At 42.0% G+C, this 15,543-nt stretch overlaps 1 protein-coding gene across 5 annotated transcripts in view; it reads left to right on the top strand.

Annotated features, from left to right (window-relative positions):
• Nucleotides 1-14,300, top strand: part of LOC110958244 (zinc finger MIZ domain-containing protein 1-like) — a 122,134-nt gene extending 107,834 nt beyond the window's left edge. For 4 of the 5 annotated variants that reach the window (XM_051939348.1, XM_051939350.1, XM_051939352.1 and 1 more), the window contains 17 exons: nt 2,046-2,181; nt 2,538-2,652; nt 3,631-3,851; nt 3,974-4,175; nt 4,592-4,867; nt 4,952-5,134; nt 5,350-5,427; nt 5,538-5,706; nt 5,803-5,944; nt 7,187-7,397; nt 7,511-7,777; nt 7,869-7,936; nt 8,063-8,131; nt 8,222-8,466; nt 8,589-8,752; nt 10,362-10,637; nt 10,743-14,300. In XM_051939348.1, the coding sequence (XP_051795308.1) occupies nt 2,046-2,181; nt 2,538-2,652; nt 3,631-3,851; nt 3,974-4,175; nt 4,592-4,867; nt 4,952-5,134; nt 5,350-5,427; nt 5,538-5,706; nt 5,803-5,944; nt 7,187-7,397; nt 7,511-7,777; nt 7,869-7,936; nt 8,063-8,131; nt 8,222-8,466; nt 8,589-8,752; nt 10,362-10,637; nt 10,743-10,850 (2,930 nt within the window). In that variant the 3' untranslated portion in view covers nt 10,851-14,300. The remainder of the gene's footprint in view (nt 1-2,045; nt 2,182-2,537; nt 2,653-3,630; nt 3,852-3,973; nt 4,176-4,591; nt 4,868-4,951; nt 5,135-5,349; nt 5,428-5,537; nt 5,707-5,802; nt 5,945-7,186; nt 7,398-7,510; nt 7,778-7,868; nt 7,937-8,062; nt 8,132-8,221; nt 8,467-8,588; nt 8,753-10,361; nt 10,638-10,742) is intronic. The other variant, XM_051939349.1, reaches the window with a different exon arrangement.
• The last annotated feature ends 1,243 nt before the right edge of the window (nt 14,301-15,543 follow it).

Genomic DNA, 15,543 nt, shown 5'->3' on the forward strand with positions numbered 1-15,543 from the left:
CTGCCTTGCCAAGAACAGGAGGAGAGGAGAGGGCTTGGAAGGGGGGAGGAGGAGGAGGAGGAGAGAAAAAGAGAGGGAGCAGTGAGCGGGTGGGAAGGAGGAAAAACCCAGCTGCCTCTGTGCCTGAGCCCCGTGCTGCTTTTAAAGGAGCGGGAGGAGGAGGGGGGAGAGGAGAGGAGAGGGGAGAGGCAGGGAGACTGCTGGCACCATCTGTACATGTCTTTTGTATTCCAGCCCTCATCTTTACACAGAGCGAGGCTGGTGTGCTCAGTGTTCAAATGAAAGGATAGGAGGTGCCTTTTGGGGTGCAGAGCTCTGAGCGGGGAAAGTGTGTGTGTGTGTGTGTGTGTGTGTGTGTGTGTGTGTGTGTGTGTGTGTGTGTGTGTGTGTGTGTTGAAGCAGAAATTTCAGTTTTGTCCTCAGAAATTCAGAGGACATCTTGCGTCCCATTTATTCCACCTCTATGTGTGTGTTATTATAAGCCACTGCACTGACTGTCTTTCCTTGTGTGTGTCACTAAAGCTTGTTTGCAAGCAGCCGTGGTGCAGTCAGATCTCCGGCTTGCCATGTTTGTGATGGGAGTCAGGAGCTTTTGTTTGTTCCTCCCTCCCCATCAGCCCCCAATATGACCACAGCCTGCACTGTCTGTCTGTGGTCGTATTGACGTGGCTTTCCGCAGCTGAAAATCACCGAGCGCTCCGTTTTCGCCCTCCCCTCCCGCTCTCCTTTTGCTCAGCCTGGAAGTGCTGTGAATCATAAGAGGAGGTGGCTGCCCTGCTCTTTGATTGAATCCACATTCCCTTTCTCCTCTGTCGCCGCGGAGGAGAGGCTCGAAAGGAGGCAGGAGGAAGTGAGAGGGAGAGAGAGAGAAAAAGGGAGAAGTGAGTCTTTTGTAGTTGGCACAGTACAAACACATGCACTGCAGATGAAAAGCATATGATTCGATCAAACGCACTCTGTGGCAGCCACCTAACCGAGCGGTAGGTAGATAGGTAGGTGGGGAGATGGGGAGGACTGGGGTCCATCTGCAGGCCCAGAGTGAACCCTAGTGGCTGTGAGCAGCAGTGACACGCTAGATTTCAGATAATAAAAGCTTATATTGCAGCATAAAGGTGCATCCTTTTGTTTTGAGCTGTACGAGGCATTTGTAGAAAATATTCTGGGAAGATGTAAAAAATAAATAAATAAATAAAGGTCTGATTTTGGTCATGTCTGCCCATAGTTATCCTTTCAAATCAGACAGACCAGCAAAAAAGATCAAACAGAATCATGATGAAAACAGATTCAAGAGCTTTTATTTGTCACTTGCTCATACATTATGTGCAGTGAAATGCAAAGTGGCTGTTCAATAACAATGAGACAATGCAAAAAGAACAATTCTTTAAAAAGCAAAAAAAAAATCACGATGTCATCAATAATAGAGGTACAGATCGTAATGCTAAAGTATGTGTTGATTTGCATGCGTTAGTGCATATATGTATTTAAATCGACTATTTATGCAGTGACATAGGTGTGACTTGAGTGCATCTACAGGATTCAATGGGTAAAAAATCACCTGTGCATGCTAGAAATATAAGCTGTTTCGTATATCTAACCTCTTCATGCTGTTCCTTCACTCATTATGTTCATTTGACTATTACATGAAACCTAAACCTGTCGACAAGTCGAAAAGAAAAAACATTCAAATTATTGCTCTAAGCAATTGTTTTTAATTTTTTTGAATGACCAATCGGATGTTTTATCCTGTTTCATTGATATGTGAACCTGTTTGTCTGTTCAATTGTGGAGGTACTTTGCACAGCACATTAATTTTTATGCACCATTTTTTGTCAGTCGGACCATTGCTTTTCAATTTTTCTGTCCGGTTTTGCTCAGAAGCTTTCTGTTCCCGGCTTGTTGTTTCATCTGCCTCCCTCCTCTCACGTAATCAGTTTTTGTAGGTTTTCTTTTTGAAGTGCTTGCTGTGGGGGGATATTACCTCTGCAGTTATTTCACACAGGTGTCCCAACAGCACTGATATGCTCTTTCCTGTGTTCCCTTTCCAGCCCTTCTGTCCTCGTGGTGCGAGGAGCTGGGACGCCTCCTCCTTCTCCGTCACCAGAAGAACAGGCAGAACGAGCCTCCGGGAAAAGTGCCCATGCAGCCTCCCATGAGCTCCATGAAGCCCAGCCTCTCACACGGGTCAGTGTTCGCACTGCTGTGCTTTTTGGCTTGTGCGCGATGGTGTGTTTGTGTGTGTCGGGTGTGTGAACAGACAGACCGGGCCCTTGGGGAAAGCCCTTCCTCTCCATGTGAGGCCCTCCATGTGAGGCCCTTCCTTATGGATCAGTGGCTACACAAACTGCCAGACAAACTGCTTGTAGCGCAGATGATGGTGACAAACAGCACGTCAGTCCGTTGTATACATATGCACAACGCTGATAATTGCAATGTGTGAATTTGGAGAGGAGGAACATGCTTTTGCATTCACTAGCTGCACTGTTGCACATGGTAAATATTTGTTATTGAGCCGACGTGATGTGTTTTCGTCCCTACAGAGATGGGTCTTTTCCCTACGACTCGGTTCCCTGGCAACAAAACACCAATCAGCCTCCAGGTTCAGTGTCTGTGGTGACCACCGTCTGGGGCGTGACCAACACTTCACAGAGCCAGGTGAGACCTTCCACCTGTCTGAGGGAGGAAACGTGTGTCAGAGTCGACCCTTTCCAAATGTGATTTTTAAGTGCAAGAGGTTTGTCATGAGGAGACTTTAGAGGACATCAAGACCATCAGCCACACAAAAGTTGTGCTTTTTACGGATATATTATTCTTTTTTTAATTATCTTTAAAGAAAAATGTCTTGGATCCCATGGAGTTTGTCTAGTTTCCTAGTTTTTGCTCAAGTGGCATAATTTTGCAGTAAAACTGACACTATAGGTCACTGCAATTTCAAGGTAATGTTAATGTAATGTTTTAAATGTATTTCAGGTGTTTTATTTTGGTAGGAAGGGAAAGAAAATGTTGATTTGCTTATTTTAGGACTATCAGAATTTTATTTTATTATATATATATATATATATATATATATATATATATATATATATATATATATATATATATATATATATATAAAAGGGAAGTTTGACTAGTTAAAAAGTTTTTTTTCTGTAAATGGAATCATTTCAAGGCAATTATAACGTAATCTTTAATACATTCTTCAAATGTTTTGTTTTGTTAACAAGGGATAAAAATGTTTATTTGTTTATTTATAACAAACTGATAGAATTTTATTTTGTTGGGTCATTATCAGATTAAAGACATTCCATTAGTATTATTTTTTGCACAGTAAAAGTAATGACAGTAACCCCGGTGCCACTGGAGGACTGCAATACTTTCACTAAAATGCAGACTGCTATTATATATTTTTATGTACTGATGGGTGTAGCATGCCCTCTGCTTCTATGCAGAGTAATTTTATATTGTCTTTACATCTTCCTGACAGAATGTTCAGAATTAATTATGAGAAGTGATATTAGTGTGGAGTGTTTTCCCACACAGATCTGTTTTTTTTGTTTGTTTGTTTTTTCATTGAGTTGAACACCATCTCACAGCATTTAAACACGTGTCTTTGTTTTTGTCTGTGTCCAACAGGTGTTGGGGAATCCCATGGCCAACAACAGCAATCCCATGAACCCTGGAGGTAACCCCATGGGCTCGGGTATGGCTGGTAACAATCCAGGCATGAACTCTCCTCAGTTCCCCGGTGGTCCACAGCAGCAGTTTCCCAACAAAGGCAACTCCAACCAGGGCTACATGCAGCAGGGCATGTACGGACGACCCAACTACCCTGGAGGAGGAGGTTTTGGTGGCAAGTAAGTGGATGAGCACTGATAAAAAAAAATGCTATAAAAGACCTCTATGAATGGCTAGAATCATTGCTCTCTCCTAACACAATGATATGGAGTGACTTATTTTGTGGTGCTTGTTGCCACAGTTACCCAGGAGGGCCGAATGCTGGACCTGGTGGAATGGGCATCCCTCCACACTCCCGTCCTCCGTCAGACTTCACTCAACCTGCCGCTGCTGCCGCTGCCGCTGCAGTCGCTGCTGCTGCCGCCACGGCAACTGCCACCGCCACGGCAACTGTAGCTGCCCTGCAGGAAACCCAGAACAAGGACATGAACCAATACGGACCGGTAGGACAAAGCACACAACCGGTGGCGTAGAGGAAATTGTTGCATTCATGTGCACATCACACACTACTTATAAGTCTGTTTCATGCTCACTGACTTTGCTTTTAGTTTCTGTGCTTTCAGTACTAACAATAGCGCTTCAACAGGGAGCTGAGAAAAGTGAATTTAGATTTATTGTTGAACAAGGCAAAATCATTGTCAAGGGAGAATAATTAGACAAAAAGTAATGGAGCCAAATAGCACATTTAGCTACAACAAAAGCTAACAGACATTATATTTTTCCAATGTTATAACCCTTTTTGTCTCTCCTTTCACAGATTTTGGTGTTTTGTGATCTATAATAGGCTCGTTTCAATGGAAAATTTGCAGCATTGACAGTAAAGTCTGAGATGGCTGATTGAGCCCATTTTGTCTTCCAGATGAGTTCCTCTTTCCAGATGGGACCAAACCAGGCGTACAACAGCCAGTTCATGAACCAGCCAGGACCCCGCGGCCCTCCATCCCTCCCTGGAAACATGGGCACAGGCATGAACGCGTCCAACATGAGCGGACCCCCGATGGGAATGAACCAACCCAGGGGCCAAGGCATGGGTCCTTTCGGGGCCCACGGCCAAAGGATGCCCCAGCAAGGCTATGCGGGTCCCCGGCCTCAGGGCATGGGTATGCAGGCCATGAAAAGACCGTACCCTGGGGAGGTGAGTGGACGCCAGGTCAGCACAGTTTCAGCATTTAGCTTGTTTGCTGTATGTTGAACCATGCTGTCATCACTGCATCCACAGCCAAACTATGGTGGGCAGCAGTATGGACCAAACAACCAGTTCCCCAACCAGCAGGGGCAGTACCCCACGCCCAACGCCTCCAGGCCGCTGCCATCTCCAAATTACCCCGGCCAGAGGATGCCAGGACAGCAGCTACAGGGCCAGTATCCACCGCCCAGTGGCGCCATGGGCCAGTACTATAAGGTGTGAAGACTATTAACTAAAAATGTGATGTCCAAATACCATTATTTGATCCCACAAGGGGAAATTTTGCCTTTTTGCATATACCAGCTTGTTGGGAAGCTGAGGTTGGAGCAACACTGTGGAGCCCTGGAAACAGATAGGGATATCATACCAAACCGGTCTAAAGATGTAATGATTTTTGCAAATACAAATCTGTTTTTTTTGTCAATTTACAGCAAGAGCCACCTTTCAATGGCCAAACAAACAACTTCTCTGGGAGTGGATATCAGTACAACCAGGGGAATATGAATGGGGTAAGTCAATTTATCTACCAGTGTTGTTTCATCACATCATCGGATTCTTTGGATATGCGGTTTATAGTCCCATAAATATTTGATTTACAAATGAATTGTCTCCATTATAGCCCCCCAGGCCAGTGGGTAACTACCCACACTCCCCAGTACCAGGCAACCCCACCCCTCCAATGACCCCCGGCAGTAGCATCCCTCCATACCTGTCGCCAAACCAGGATGTGAAGCCGCCGTTCCCTCCTGACATCAAACCAAATATCACTGCTCTCCCTCCACCTCCAGGTCAGTACCTGTAAAGAAAAAATAAAAGAGCTCAAACTTCTACCGCCTTTTAACGTTTTAGTTCAATCTAAGATTGCCTCTTCTCCACTGCCTTAGCCAACCACAACGAGGAGCTGCGCCTGACGTTCCCAGTGCGAGATGGAGTCGTCCTGGAGCCCTTCAGGCTAGAGCATAACCTGGCTGTCAGCAACCATGTCTTCCACTTACGGCCCTCAGTACACCAGACACTCATGTGGAGGTGAGACATAATGTGCTGAATCAACAGCACAGTATTAAGTTATAGTCTTTTTTTCCCCACTCTAGTGAACTCCTTTTGACAGCTGTGTATTTGAAACAGCTGGGTTTTCACATTGTAAAGAAATGGTCCAGCTCTTGCCTCCATAATAATGTATTATCTGGCTCAATAATAGGCCTTTTTAATGCTGGACTGCTTGCGGGGAGAATTAATATAAGAACTAGAGATGGTGATTTCTTTTAATCATTATTAATTGTTAAGGTGATTGTACTGTAGTTACTTTTTGACTGCTCTGAAATGTGAGATTATAAAAGAAATGCAACTTAACAAGAGATAGAAGGAGAAACCTTTTATGTTTGGTTAAAATGCAATTATGAATGCACATAGATAACATTTTTATGGTGCTTTTCGTAAAGCAGTTATAATTGCAAAAAATCATAAAAGAAGAAAATATAAAAAATTTATTTCTTTGTTAATTTCACTAAGAAAACAAACTTGGAATCAACATGCACAACATTTTTGCCTGCAGTTGTTGCAAATACTGAGGAAAAAATAGTGACTTTACATGCTGTAGATATTTTACTATTTACATTATTATCTGTTCTGGGTAAACACAACCTGCAGTTCAGCCCAGTTGAGCCAAAAAGTCCCTGAATTTTTGTTGTGTAACTGTTAGTTGCTTTCAAGTCCCTAATAGTCTTATGGATGTAGTGAGTGCAGAATATTCAGGTTTTTTTTTTTTTTTTACAGGATTTCAATGCAAGTGGGTTATCTTTAGCAGATTTTAATATAGCATTAAGTGATTTTGAGGAAATGTCCTGATTTGAATTTTTGTTAAGTTTCTTCCTCTTTTTACCATTTCCTGCTCTGTTAAATTATGTAATTTTAGTAATTTAAAAATAAAATTAATCTGCCTTATAAACCTAGTGGTGGGCTTGGGGTATATGGGTTTGAATACTCCCTAAACACAGAATTCCCTTTACACCTAAGCAATACATCTGATTTAGGTAATCATAATTCCCTTCACTCTCTTTTTAAATAAAAGTCACACTCATAAGAGTCCTCATGCAAGGATTTTGCCTGGTCTCAAACTAAAATACCACTTCTTAAATTCAGTGTCGTGCCACCTTTTGTCCGTTTTGATTTATTTTACATCAGAAAATGTCCTTTTTTTCCCACAATGAAACACACAGCACTTCCTGACGCTTGCCGCTTTTACATTTTTTTCTTTGCTTGTCTGTGCAGATCAGACCTGGAGCTGCAGTTTAAGTGCTACCACCACGAAGACCGTCAGATGAACACCAACTGGCCGGCATCGGTCCAAGTCAGCGTCAACGCCACGCCACTCACCATCGAGCGGGGCGACAATAAGACCTCCCACAAACCCCTGCACTTGAAACACGTATGCCAGCCAGGCAGGAACACGATCCAGATCACAGTCACTGCCTGCTGCTGTGTGAGTACACTGATCTCCAGAACAAATAGAAATAGATGTATACAAAGTCGTTTCTCAGCATACACACCTTTACAGGATGTTTGTGATGCTAACAGTGATGTTTCCTCTTGCAGTCGCACTTGTTCGTGCTGCAGCTGGTCCACAGGCCGTCGGTCCGCTCTGTCCTCCAGGGTTTGCTAAAGAAGAGGCTTCTGCCTGCAGAGCACTGCATCACCAAAGTTAAGAGGAACTTCAGCAGCGTAGCGGCGTCATCGGGCAACGCCACGCTCAATGGAGAGGACGGCGTGGAGCAGACGGCCATCAAGGTTTCCCTCAAATGTCCAATCACCTTCCGGCGAATACAGCTGCCAGCGAGAGGACACGACTGCAAACATGTTCAGGTAAACACTAGTGGACGCAAGTAGACAATCTGATGCCTCCACAAAAGCATTCACAGGATAACAAGTATGATTTGTTTCCTTCTTCATGCAGTGTTTTGATTTGGAATCTTATTTACAACTGAATTGTGAGCGGGGGACATGGCGATGTCCTGTATGCAAGTAAGTTTACTCACTTTACATATTCAGCCATACTTGCCTTCCTTATAGGTTTAGCTGTATTACACTTTATTGTCTCTCTTAGCATTTTTAAAGCTGTTCTAACACTTTTCTGTCTTCTCCCCTCAGTAAAACAGCATTACTAGAAGGACTGGAAGTGGACCAGTACATGTGGGGAATCCTGAACGCCATTCAAAAGTAGGTTGAAGCAAGAAATTTAGAATGCATATGTTTGTTCTCCTATTTTGTTTGTATCGTAATCGTTTGATTTAATCTGTATTTCACCAGCTCGGAGTTTGAGGAGGTGACGATTGACCCGACATGTAGTTGGCGACCGGTGGCTATTAAGTCTGATATCCATATCAAGGAGGATCCAGACGCACCGCTGGCTAAGAGGTTTAAGACGATGAGTCCCAGTCAGATGATCATGCCCAACGTGATGGAGATGATAGCTCAGCTCGGCCCTGGACCGTCACCGTACCCGTCATTACCTTCTGGGCAAGGGGGCAACAACAGCGAATACGGTAACCAAGGTAGTAAACTAGTACACAAAGTAATTTTACTAAAAAATACGAATAAAATCTGTTGGAAGCATAAAATAACTGTAAGAAATGCATATGTGTCTTCATCGTTTTTTTGTTTTTTTTGTGTCCAGGGAACAGTTACCAGGGGCACGGGAACTTTGACTTCCCTCACGGCACCCCTGGTGGTACGTCGATGAATGATTTCATGCACGGTCCTCAGCTGTCTCACCCGCCTGACATGCCCAACAGCCTGATGGCACAAGACAAGCCACTGTCCCACAACATGCCCGACTCAGTGAGTTCTCCCTCCATTCCCAGGCTATTGACTCAACTTGTTGTTGCTACTCTTGCTCTATTCTTGTATTCTCTACCTTTTCATTGCATTATTTTAGAATATATTCATGGTTTTTGCATTTCACTTTGCTGATTAGCTGTCTATAAAAGTGTGGAAACTGTGCCGGTTGGCTTACCTTAGCATAACAACTACAAACTATAACTATTTCCTGCTTCATTCAAACAGAGGTAATGAAGTCATACTAGCTCCTCTGAAGTGAGACCAGCAAGTTCTCCGAGGCTCCATTGGTTGCCTGGAAAATATAGACAGACAGAGTTATAGTAGTTGTTTTGCTAAGCTAACCAGCTACTGACAGAGTGGTTTCTGTCTTCTCTATTCAAATAACCCTTTAAGCTCCAAGCAGTTTCAAGTATTTTAGTCCCCACTGCATTTGGGGCTCGTTTTTTTAAAGTCCTGCACCTGCATGGAAACAGCAGAACAGAAGTAAAGAGAACTCAAACATATCTTTTGTCTCTTTTTTAGCAAATTATGATGCTATAAATCATGAAAAAAAGAAAATGGTCGTTGTATTTCTCAGATTTAGTTCACAAAAGTTGAAAAAAAACTGCTATCAACATTTTACCAAGTGTCCACAAATGTTACCAATTCTGAAAAAAATTATGACTCTACTTACTATACATATGTTACCACTTCCATGTTTATTTTTATACTCACAGCCTGCGTCAGCGCAGTTCGGCCAAAAAGTTCGCAAATTTTTGTTGTCTGACTTTTGGTTACAACTGAGTCACTGATAGCTTCTCGTTTGCATTGAGAAGCACAGAAATTTTTTGTTTTTTTTACAGAATTAAGCTGATGCAGATGGTTTGTAGACATGTATACGAAAGCGATTTTGACGAAATTTTGTGATTTGATCTAGTTTTCAGAATAAAAAGTACATCACAGATGAGTAATTCAAGAGCCACCTGGAAGCTGAAATTCCAACAATTACTGATGTTTTTTCTTTGCAACACCGATAAATACTTTGCTTTTGGAGATCTCTTATTTTTTTTTCACAATAACATGCCATACAAACCTGGTGGGTTTAGGGGTTAGAAAGTTAAATCATAATGCTACGCTAAAGTTACAGAGACTGAAACCTGTTTTGATTCCACCCACAAAACAAACTGCTTGAAAATGTCACCCTTGTAAACTCTGACTTCCATCCATCATCTATACACCGCTTAGTCCTCATTCGGGTCACGGGGGGGGCTTCAGTCTATCCCAGCTGACTTAGGGCGAAGGAAGCGGACAGCCTGGACAGGTCACCAGTCTATTGCAAGGCTACATATAGCGACAAACAATCACACTCACATTCACAGCTACGGACAACTTAGAATCATCAGTTAACCCAAGCATGTTTGTGATTGTGGGAGTGAAGCTGGAGAAAACCCACACATGTGCAGGGAGAACATGCAAACTCCATGTAGAAAGATCAAAGACCTAGGTGGGGATCTTCTAGCTGCAAGGCAACAGTAATAACCACCGAGCTACTGTGCAGCCCTGCCATATAATTGATTATTTAGGTTAGCATAGGTTAGATCTGAAGATTTTCCTTTCTCTTTCTCTACAGATACCTCATTCTGCCAGCAATGACCAGTCACACGGTCCGTTGCAGCAGAGTTTACATGCGCCTCCACACCCTGGGAGCCAATCAGGGCAGCAGCTACACCACAGCGGGCCTCCTCAGCCCTCGCGACAAGCTCCACCTCCTCAGCAACAGCAGCAGCAGCAGCAACAGCAGCAGCAGCCGGGCCCCAACAACCATCCACACAGCGACCTGACCTTCAACCCCTCCAGCAGTTTGGACAGCCAAGCAGGGTCGGACATGCCCGAGCCATCTTTAGACGTGAGTTCCCGAAACACACCCAAATAATTCTCAAATTTGTGTGAATGAGTGAGGATAATTATTGAGTTTACCTGAGTATCTAAGCAAGTTTCTTCTACCTTCCAGCTTCTTCCAGAGCTCGCTAACCCAGATGAACTGTTGTCGTACCTGGACCCCCCAGACCTCCCCAGCAATAGCAACGATGACCTACTATCGCTCTTCGAGAACAACTGAGGCGATTCAGACACACATAAACTTTTCTGACTGCCTGCAGTTTCCCTGAGAACCCCCAGCGGTCGCTCAGTACTTGATAAACACAAAGATGCACTCCCTTTCTCTTCTTCCTCTTGTACAATTTTCATTCGCCAGCGCAGATTGACTGAAAGAGGTTAAAACCCGAAGACACGGCGGGATGTGGGGAGGGATGTCGCCCTGCCCTCCCACCCCCGTGGTGATACCTTTGAACTGTGCAGCTATACCCAGTTGATTTTTTTTTTACGCCACACATGTACGTGTGCTCATTAGGAAAGTGTTGTAGCATTTTTTTAATTCACGTTTTGTTTCCTTTTGAGAAGACAAAAAAAAAAGGAATTCACTGTATAAGAAAAGAAAAATAACTGAAAAAAACCTGCGCTATCTGGCCAGTGTGTTCTTGTTATTCCAATCTGAGAGGCCACAACTTCCTGGTGTCACAGCTCCATTCCCTGACTGGTCCGGTTGGTCGCACTGTTTTGTCCACCACACATCATTTAAAAGCACAAGAGATTCTGGCAATGCAAAAACGAAAAAAGTCGGTCTTTACACAAGAAAAAAACAGATCAGTTAAGTCACTGTATGTCTGTCTTTGACAGTGTTTTTTTAAAGGAAAATTTTAAAAAGTTTTTGGGAATGATCGGCTTCTACTTTGTCTACAATTGTGCTAAATACATATTTTTGTCAAAGGTTCTCATCTTAACAGATCTTGGCCCTACAACAACAAAAATTTCTATTGCACACAAAGACTAGCATATCTGTTCTTCAGCATATTGTATAGTTATCGACCTCCTGCACAAAGGAGTGGTTTTAGCGGAAATGAAGGGTACAATATGAGAGATTGGGGTTCCTGTGACGATCCTGCTGCATTTTATTGCTTTTCTGCTCCTTCCATGCCATCTGCTCTGCATGAGCCCTGGTGTCAGCATTTTTGCAGACTTGCATCTCTCTCCCTGTTAAATGATGTGCTGTTTAGTAGTCTACAAAGTGCATGTGTGCCAAGCCCTTTGTCTAGTGCTGTTCCAAGTGGTGAAAAAAGAAAAAAAGATAGTGTGGTTTTTATCAGTTGCTGTTTCCACAGACCTCGTGTTTGTACATTTGTTTGTTTTTTGATTTCTGTCAGATTTAGTTTGATTTTATTTAACACTAACATTGAAGGGATAATGCTGATATCGGCAGTACATTTGTCATGTATCTGCTGGATATACCGTGTTATGTTTATGATCTTTTATTTTCTCGTTTTGCTGTTGCTGCATAATTAAAAACTATCCATAAATCTTTTTGGGAAACTGCTCAACATCGCCAAAGTTAGAGGGATGAGAATGGAAAATGTTTGTGTTTGCCTGTATGCAACTGCGGGTGTGTGTGCTTGTTGAGTGTGCGACTGCGAGTGTGTGCGTGTTTGTATCGGTGTGATGGGAGGTAATATTGGTTTTGAAGATATAAGGGAGGACAGTTTATCCATCACTGCTGTTCAAGAAGTGGTTTTCGAAGCAGTATTGGTGCAGACTTTTTTGCCACATTTGTTTTCAATTTCACTTTTTGAAAAGAGTGCTGTTCAGTATGCAAATGTATTATTTTTTAAGAAATGCTATTGTACTGTAAATATCATTGTGAATATTTTTGTATCATCTTGATAATGTTTGTTCTCTGATCATTAGTCGTCCAACCTAACCGCATACGCTCCCAGACTCCCATCTGACCACTGACTTTATTTGTAACCAGCACACAACAGCTGTCTTGTCTCGCCGCCTCATCGTGGGGGGAAACCAGTCCAAAACGTTTCATAAGCTATTTCCTGCAGGTCATCGTGTTTTCTAGTCACTTTCTCCCGGGTGTTTTCGCGCCCGTCGTCCCACTTTCTTTCACGGTTCCCTTCCTTGCATCCGCTCAAGGTGATTGTGTAGCATCATTTCAGTTTAAAGCAATACTTTCTTTCGCGCTGATTGAAAATGATCAATGTTGTTGACTCATGCATTTATGTTAACATTTTATCGGTGATGCTGAACAGTAATGTCTTTTTTGTTTGTTTTTTTAAGAAATGTGGTATCAGCTGGCTTTCAGTGTAATTAGTGAGCTATGTGAATATCATTAATTGTTGCTAATTGTCGATACATGGTGGTATTTTGAAGATATATCACAACCATATTTTAAAGAAATTCACAATATTGTTTATATTTTTGTTATAGAAAATGTGGCTTTTTTAAAAAAAAAAGCATGAGACCATATACATTTTTATCCCCTTTTGTTGTTTTGGTAAATTATTTTGTACTGGTTTTTCTTATTAATCTGTAAGGCTAGAAATCCAATTTCTTTCGATTGTAGCATTGTGTTGAATTAACCACCCTGATTTTTATGTCAACATTTTAAACGTCATTTAAGGAATCTTATTTGTTCCTGTTCAGAGCACTGACATGTTTCATATTTAAAGAGACATCCAATCAAAAAAAAAAAAAAAAAAGAAAAACATCCATCTTTTAACAATCCACTGCCACCTTTTCATTCTTTGCTTTTCTGAATCGAAACTTTCAAACAATCCCATGGAAGTCGTTATCATTTCATATTTTATTCTTGCTTTTCAAGTGAGCCAATTTGGTGTATGAGGCAGCACCCCGAATCTGTAGTTGCACAATCACAATAAAGGGCCATTTCTCCGGGGGATGTTGTTTTAAAAAATGGTAAATAATGATTTAAAAAAGAAAAAAAAAAGACAGAGAGGAAGGGCACGTTCATTAGTCTGGCCTGGAAAGGATGCTGAGGGTAAGACTAGGTCAAACGTCCTGAGGATGCCTGTATATATGTAAATTAATATAGAGACATGTGAACAGAAATGTATTCATTTTCCCTGGGAATGTGCATTGTTTCTTCAGAATAATAAAAAGCTTGCAACCCCTCTACTGGAAGTGGCTGAATATGGAAAAATGAAACTTGTTAGTTAGTGTCTGTGGGTATCTCTCAGCATTTTGTTCCCCCTCTGTAATATGCTTTCACCTCTTTTGTTAGAGGAACTGGGACAGCTATGTTTTACATGTAATATTTAGCCTAAGTGTTCTAGTCTGTCACCTGCATACTCCAAGGTGCTAAAGCTAAAAAAAAAAACAAAAAAAACAAGGTTACAAAGAAAATCGCTTGGAGGTGAGGGAGGAAGGGCAGTGGGAGGGACGGGTCCTTGAAGATTGTAACCAAATCCATAGTTTGTACAATTTTTTGATATCATGAACAGTTGGAAAAATGATACAATCTAAGGTGATTCATGCAAATGTGGCCATTGTCTCTATGTTTGTACATTGTATGTACAATCATTTCATATTCTAAACTGGTCAGAAAATAAAGGAACTAATTGTGATTTTTAGTCTTGCAGAACTGTATGTAGTTAGATGATGTGACAACCTAATATTTATCTAATAAATATGTATTCAGATGATACCAGTATGTCACTGTGGTTTTGTCTTTTGTGCACTTGCGCCACAATCTGACAACAAGACCTGGATGGCTGTTTGTCTGAGCACAAGGGGTAAATTATGGGTATCAAATTTTACTTACATTTTGCAAAACGTGGCTGAAGGTCAGCTTGGCCTTATGCGATAACGATAACAGCCCGCATTGATCATCATCAAAATAAACGGGACAAGGTTGCTCATCGGAATGATGCTTTGAAGAGCTGAGAAAATAAATGGCTGTTGCGGACTAAAAAAGAGGCAGAAAATGATGAAGCGCTGAACTCTCTGACTCACACTGTGGCAATTTAAAACTGTTGTAACTCCCACAGTTTGAACACTGTACGCACACATATTTTATGTCCAAATGTTCATCTGTCGCCCACAGTGGAGGACAACTAGGCCACACAAGTTTGAAGATCCAACCATCAGTTTAATTGCTGATGGTTATTAAACTGATTGGTTTGAGTGTTACACAACCAGAGAGACTGTAAAATATATGCGTCATAGTGATCTAAAAAATAAGGATTCACATGTATAATAACGTGTGAATGACTGGGCGAGTTCATACAAACAAAGACTTGGCTGAGAGGCAGAGAAGAAAAACTGGAAAGGGTTAAATATGTGGTTTTGAGCCTCTCAGTCTGTTTTAATAGTTCTCTGTCGCTGCTGTTGTTGACACTACAGTGCTATTTCTAAAACCATTTCTAAAGAAAACTAACCATCTTATCAAAATACAGTCATTTTCCATCAGTAAAAAAACACATTTCAAGTCTTCATTTTCATGGGATCAAATGAATCTTTTGCTTTTTCATGTTTAATGAAGGTCCTGGTGAATCAACCTAACAGAGGGGTGGTTGAGAAGAAGCAGAAGAGGGCACTTGATGTGACAGGTGACAGTAGCATTGTAAGGAAAGAGCTCAAACAGATCAAGATTTACCAGGGGCTGAAGGAAGAACCGGAGCAGATGTGGAAGGTGAAGGCCAGTGTGGTCCCAGCGGTAGTAGGAGCAGTGGGGACAGTAACAGACAAACTGGAAGTGTAGCTCCAGCAGGTTCCAGGTACAACATCTGACATCTCTGTCCAGAAAAGTGCAGTTTCATGAACAGCTGTGGTACTGGACTAAACTCTCAAACTTTCAGGACTCTGGCAGAGAAAGGGAATAAAACATGGCGATTATTACTAATTGATATGGGGATGATATATAGTGACAGCTTCATCCGTTAAATAATAAAGAA

The sequence above is a fragment of the Acanthochromis polyacanthus genome, chromosome 19, assembly GCF_021347895.1.
Source record: "Acanthochromis polyacanthus isolate Apoly-LR-REF ecotype Palm Island chromosome 19, KAUST_Apoly_ChrSc, whole genome shotgun sequence".
Classification (NCBI taxonomy): Eukaryota; Metazoa; Chordata; class Actinopteri; family Pomacentridae; genus Acanthochromis; species Acanthochromis polyacanthus.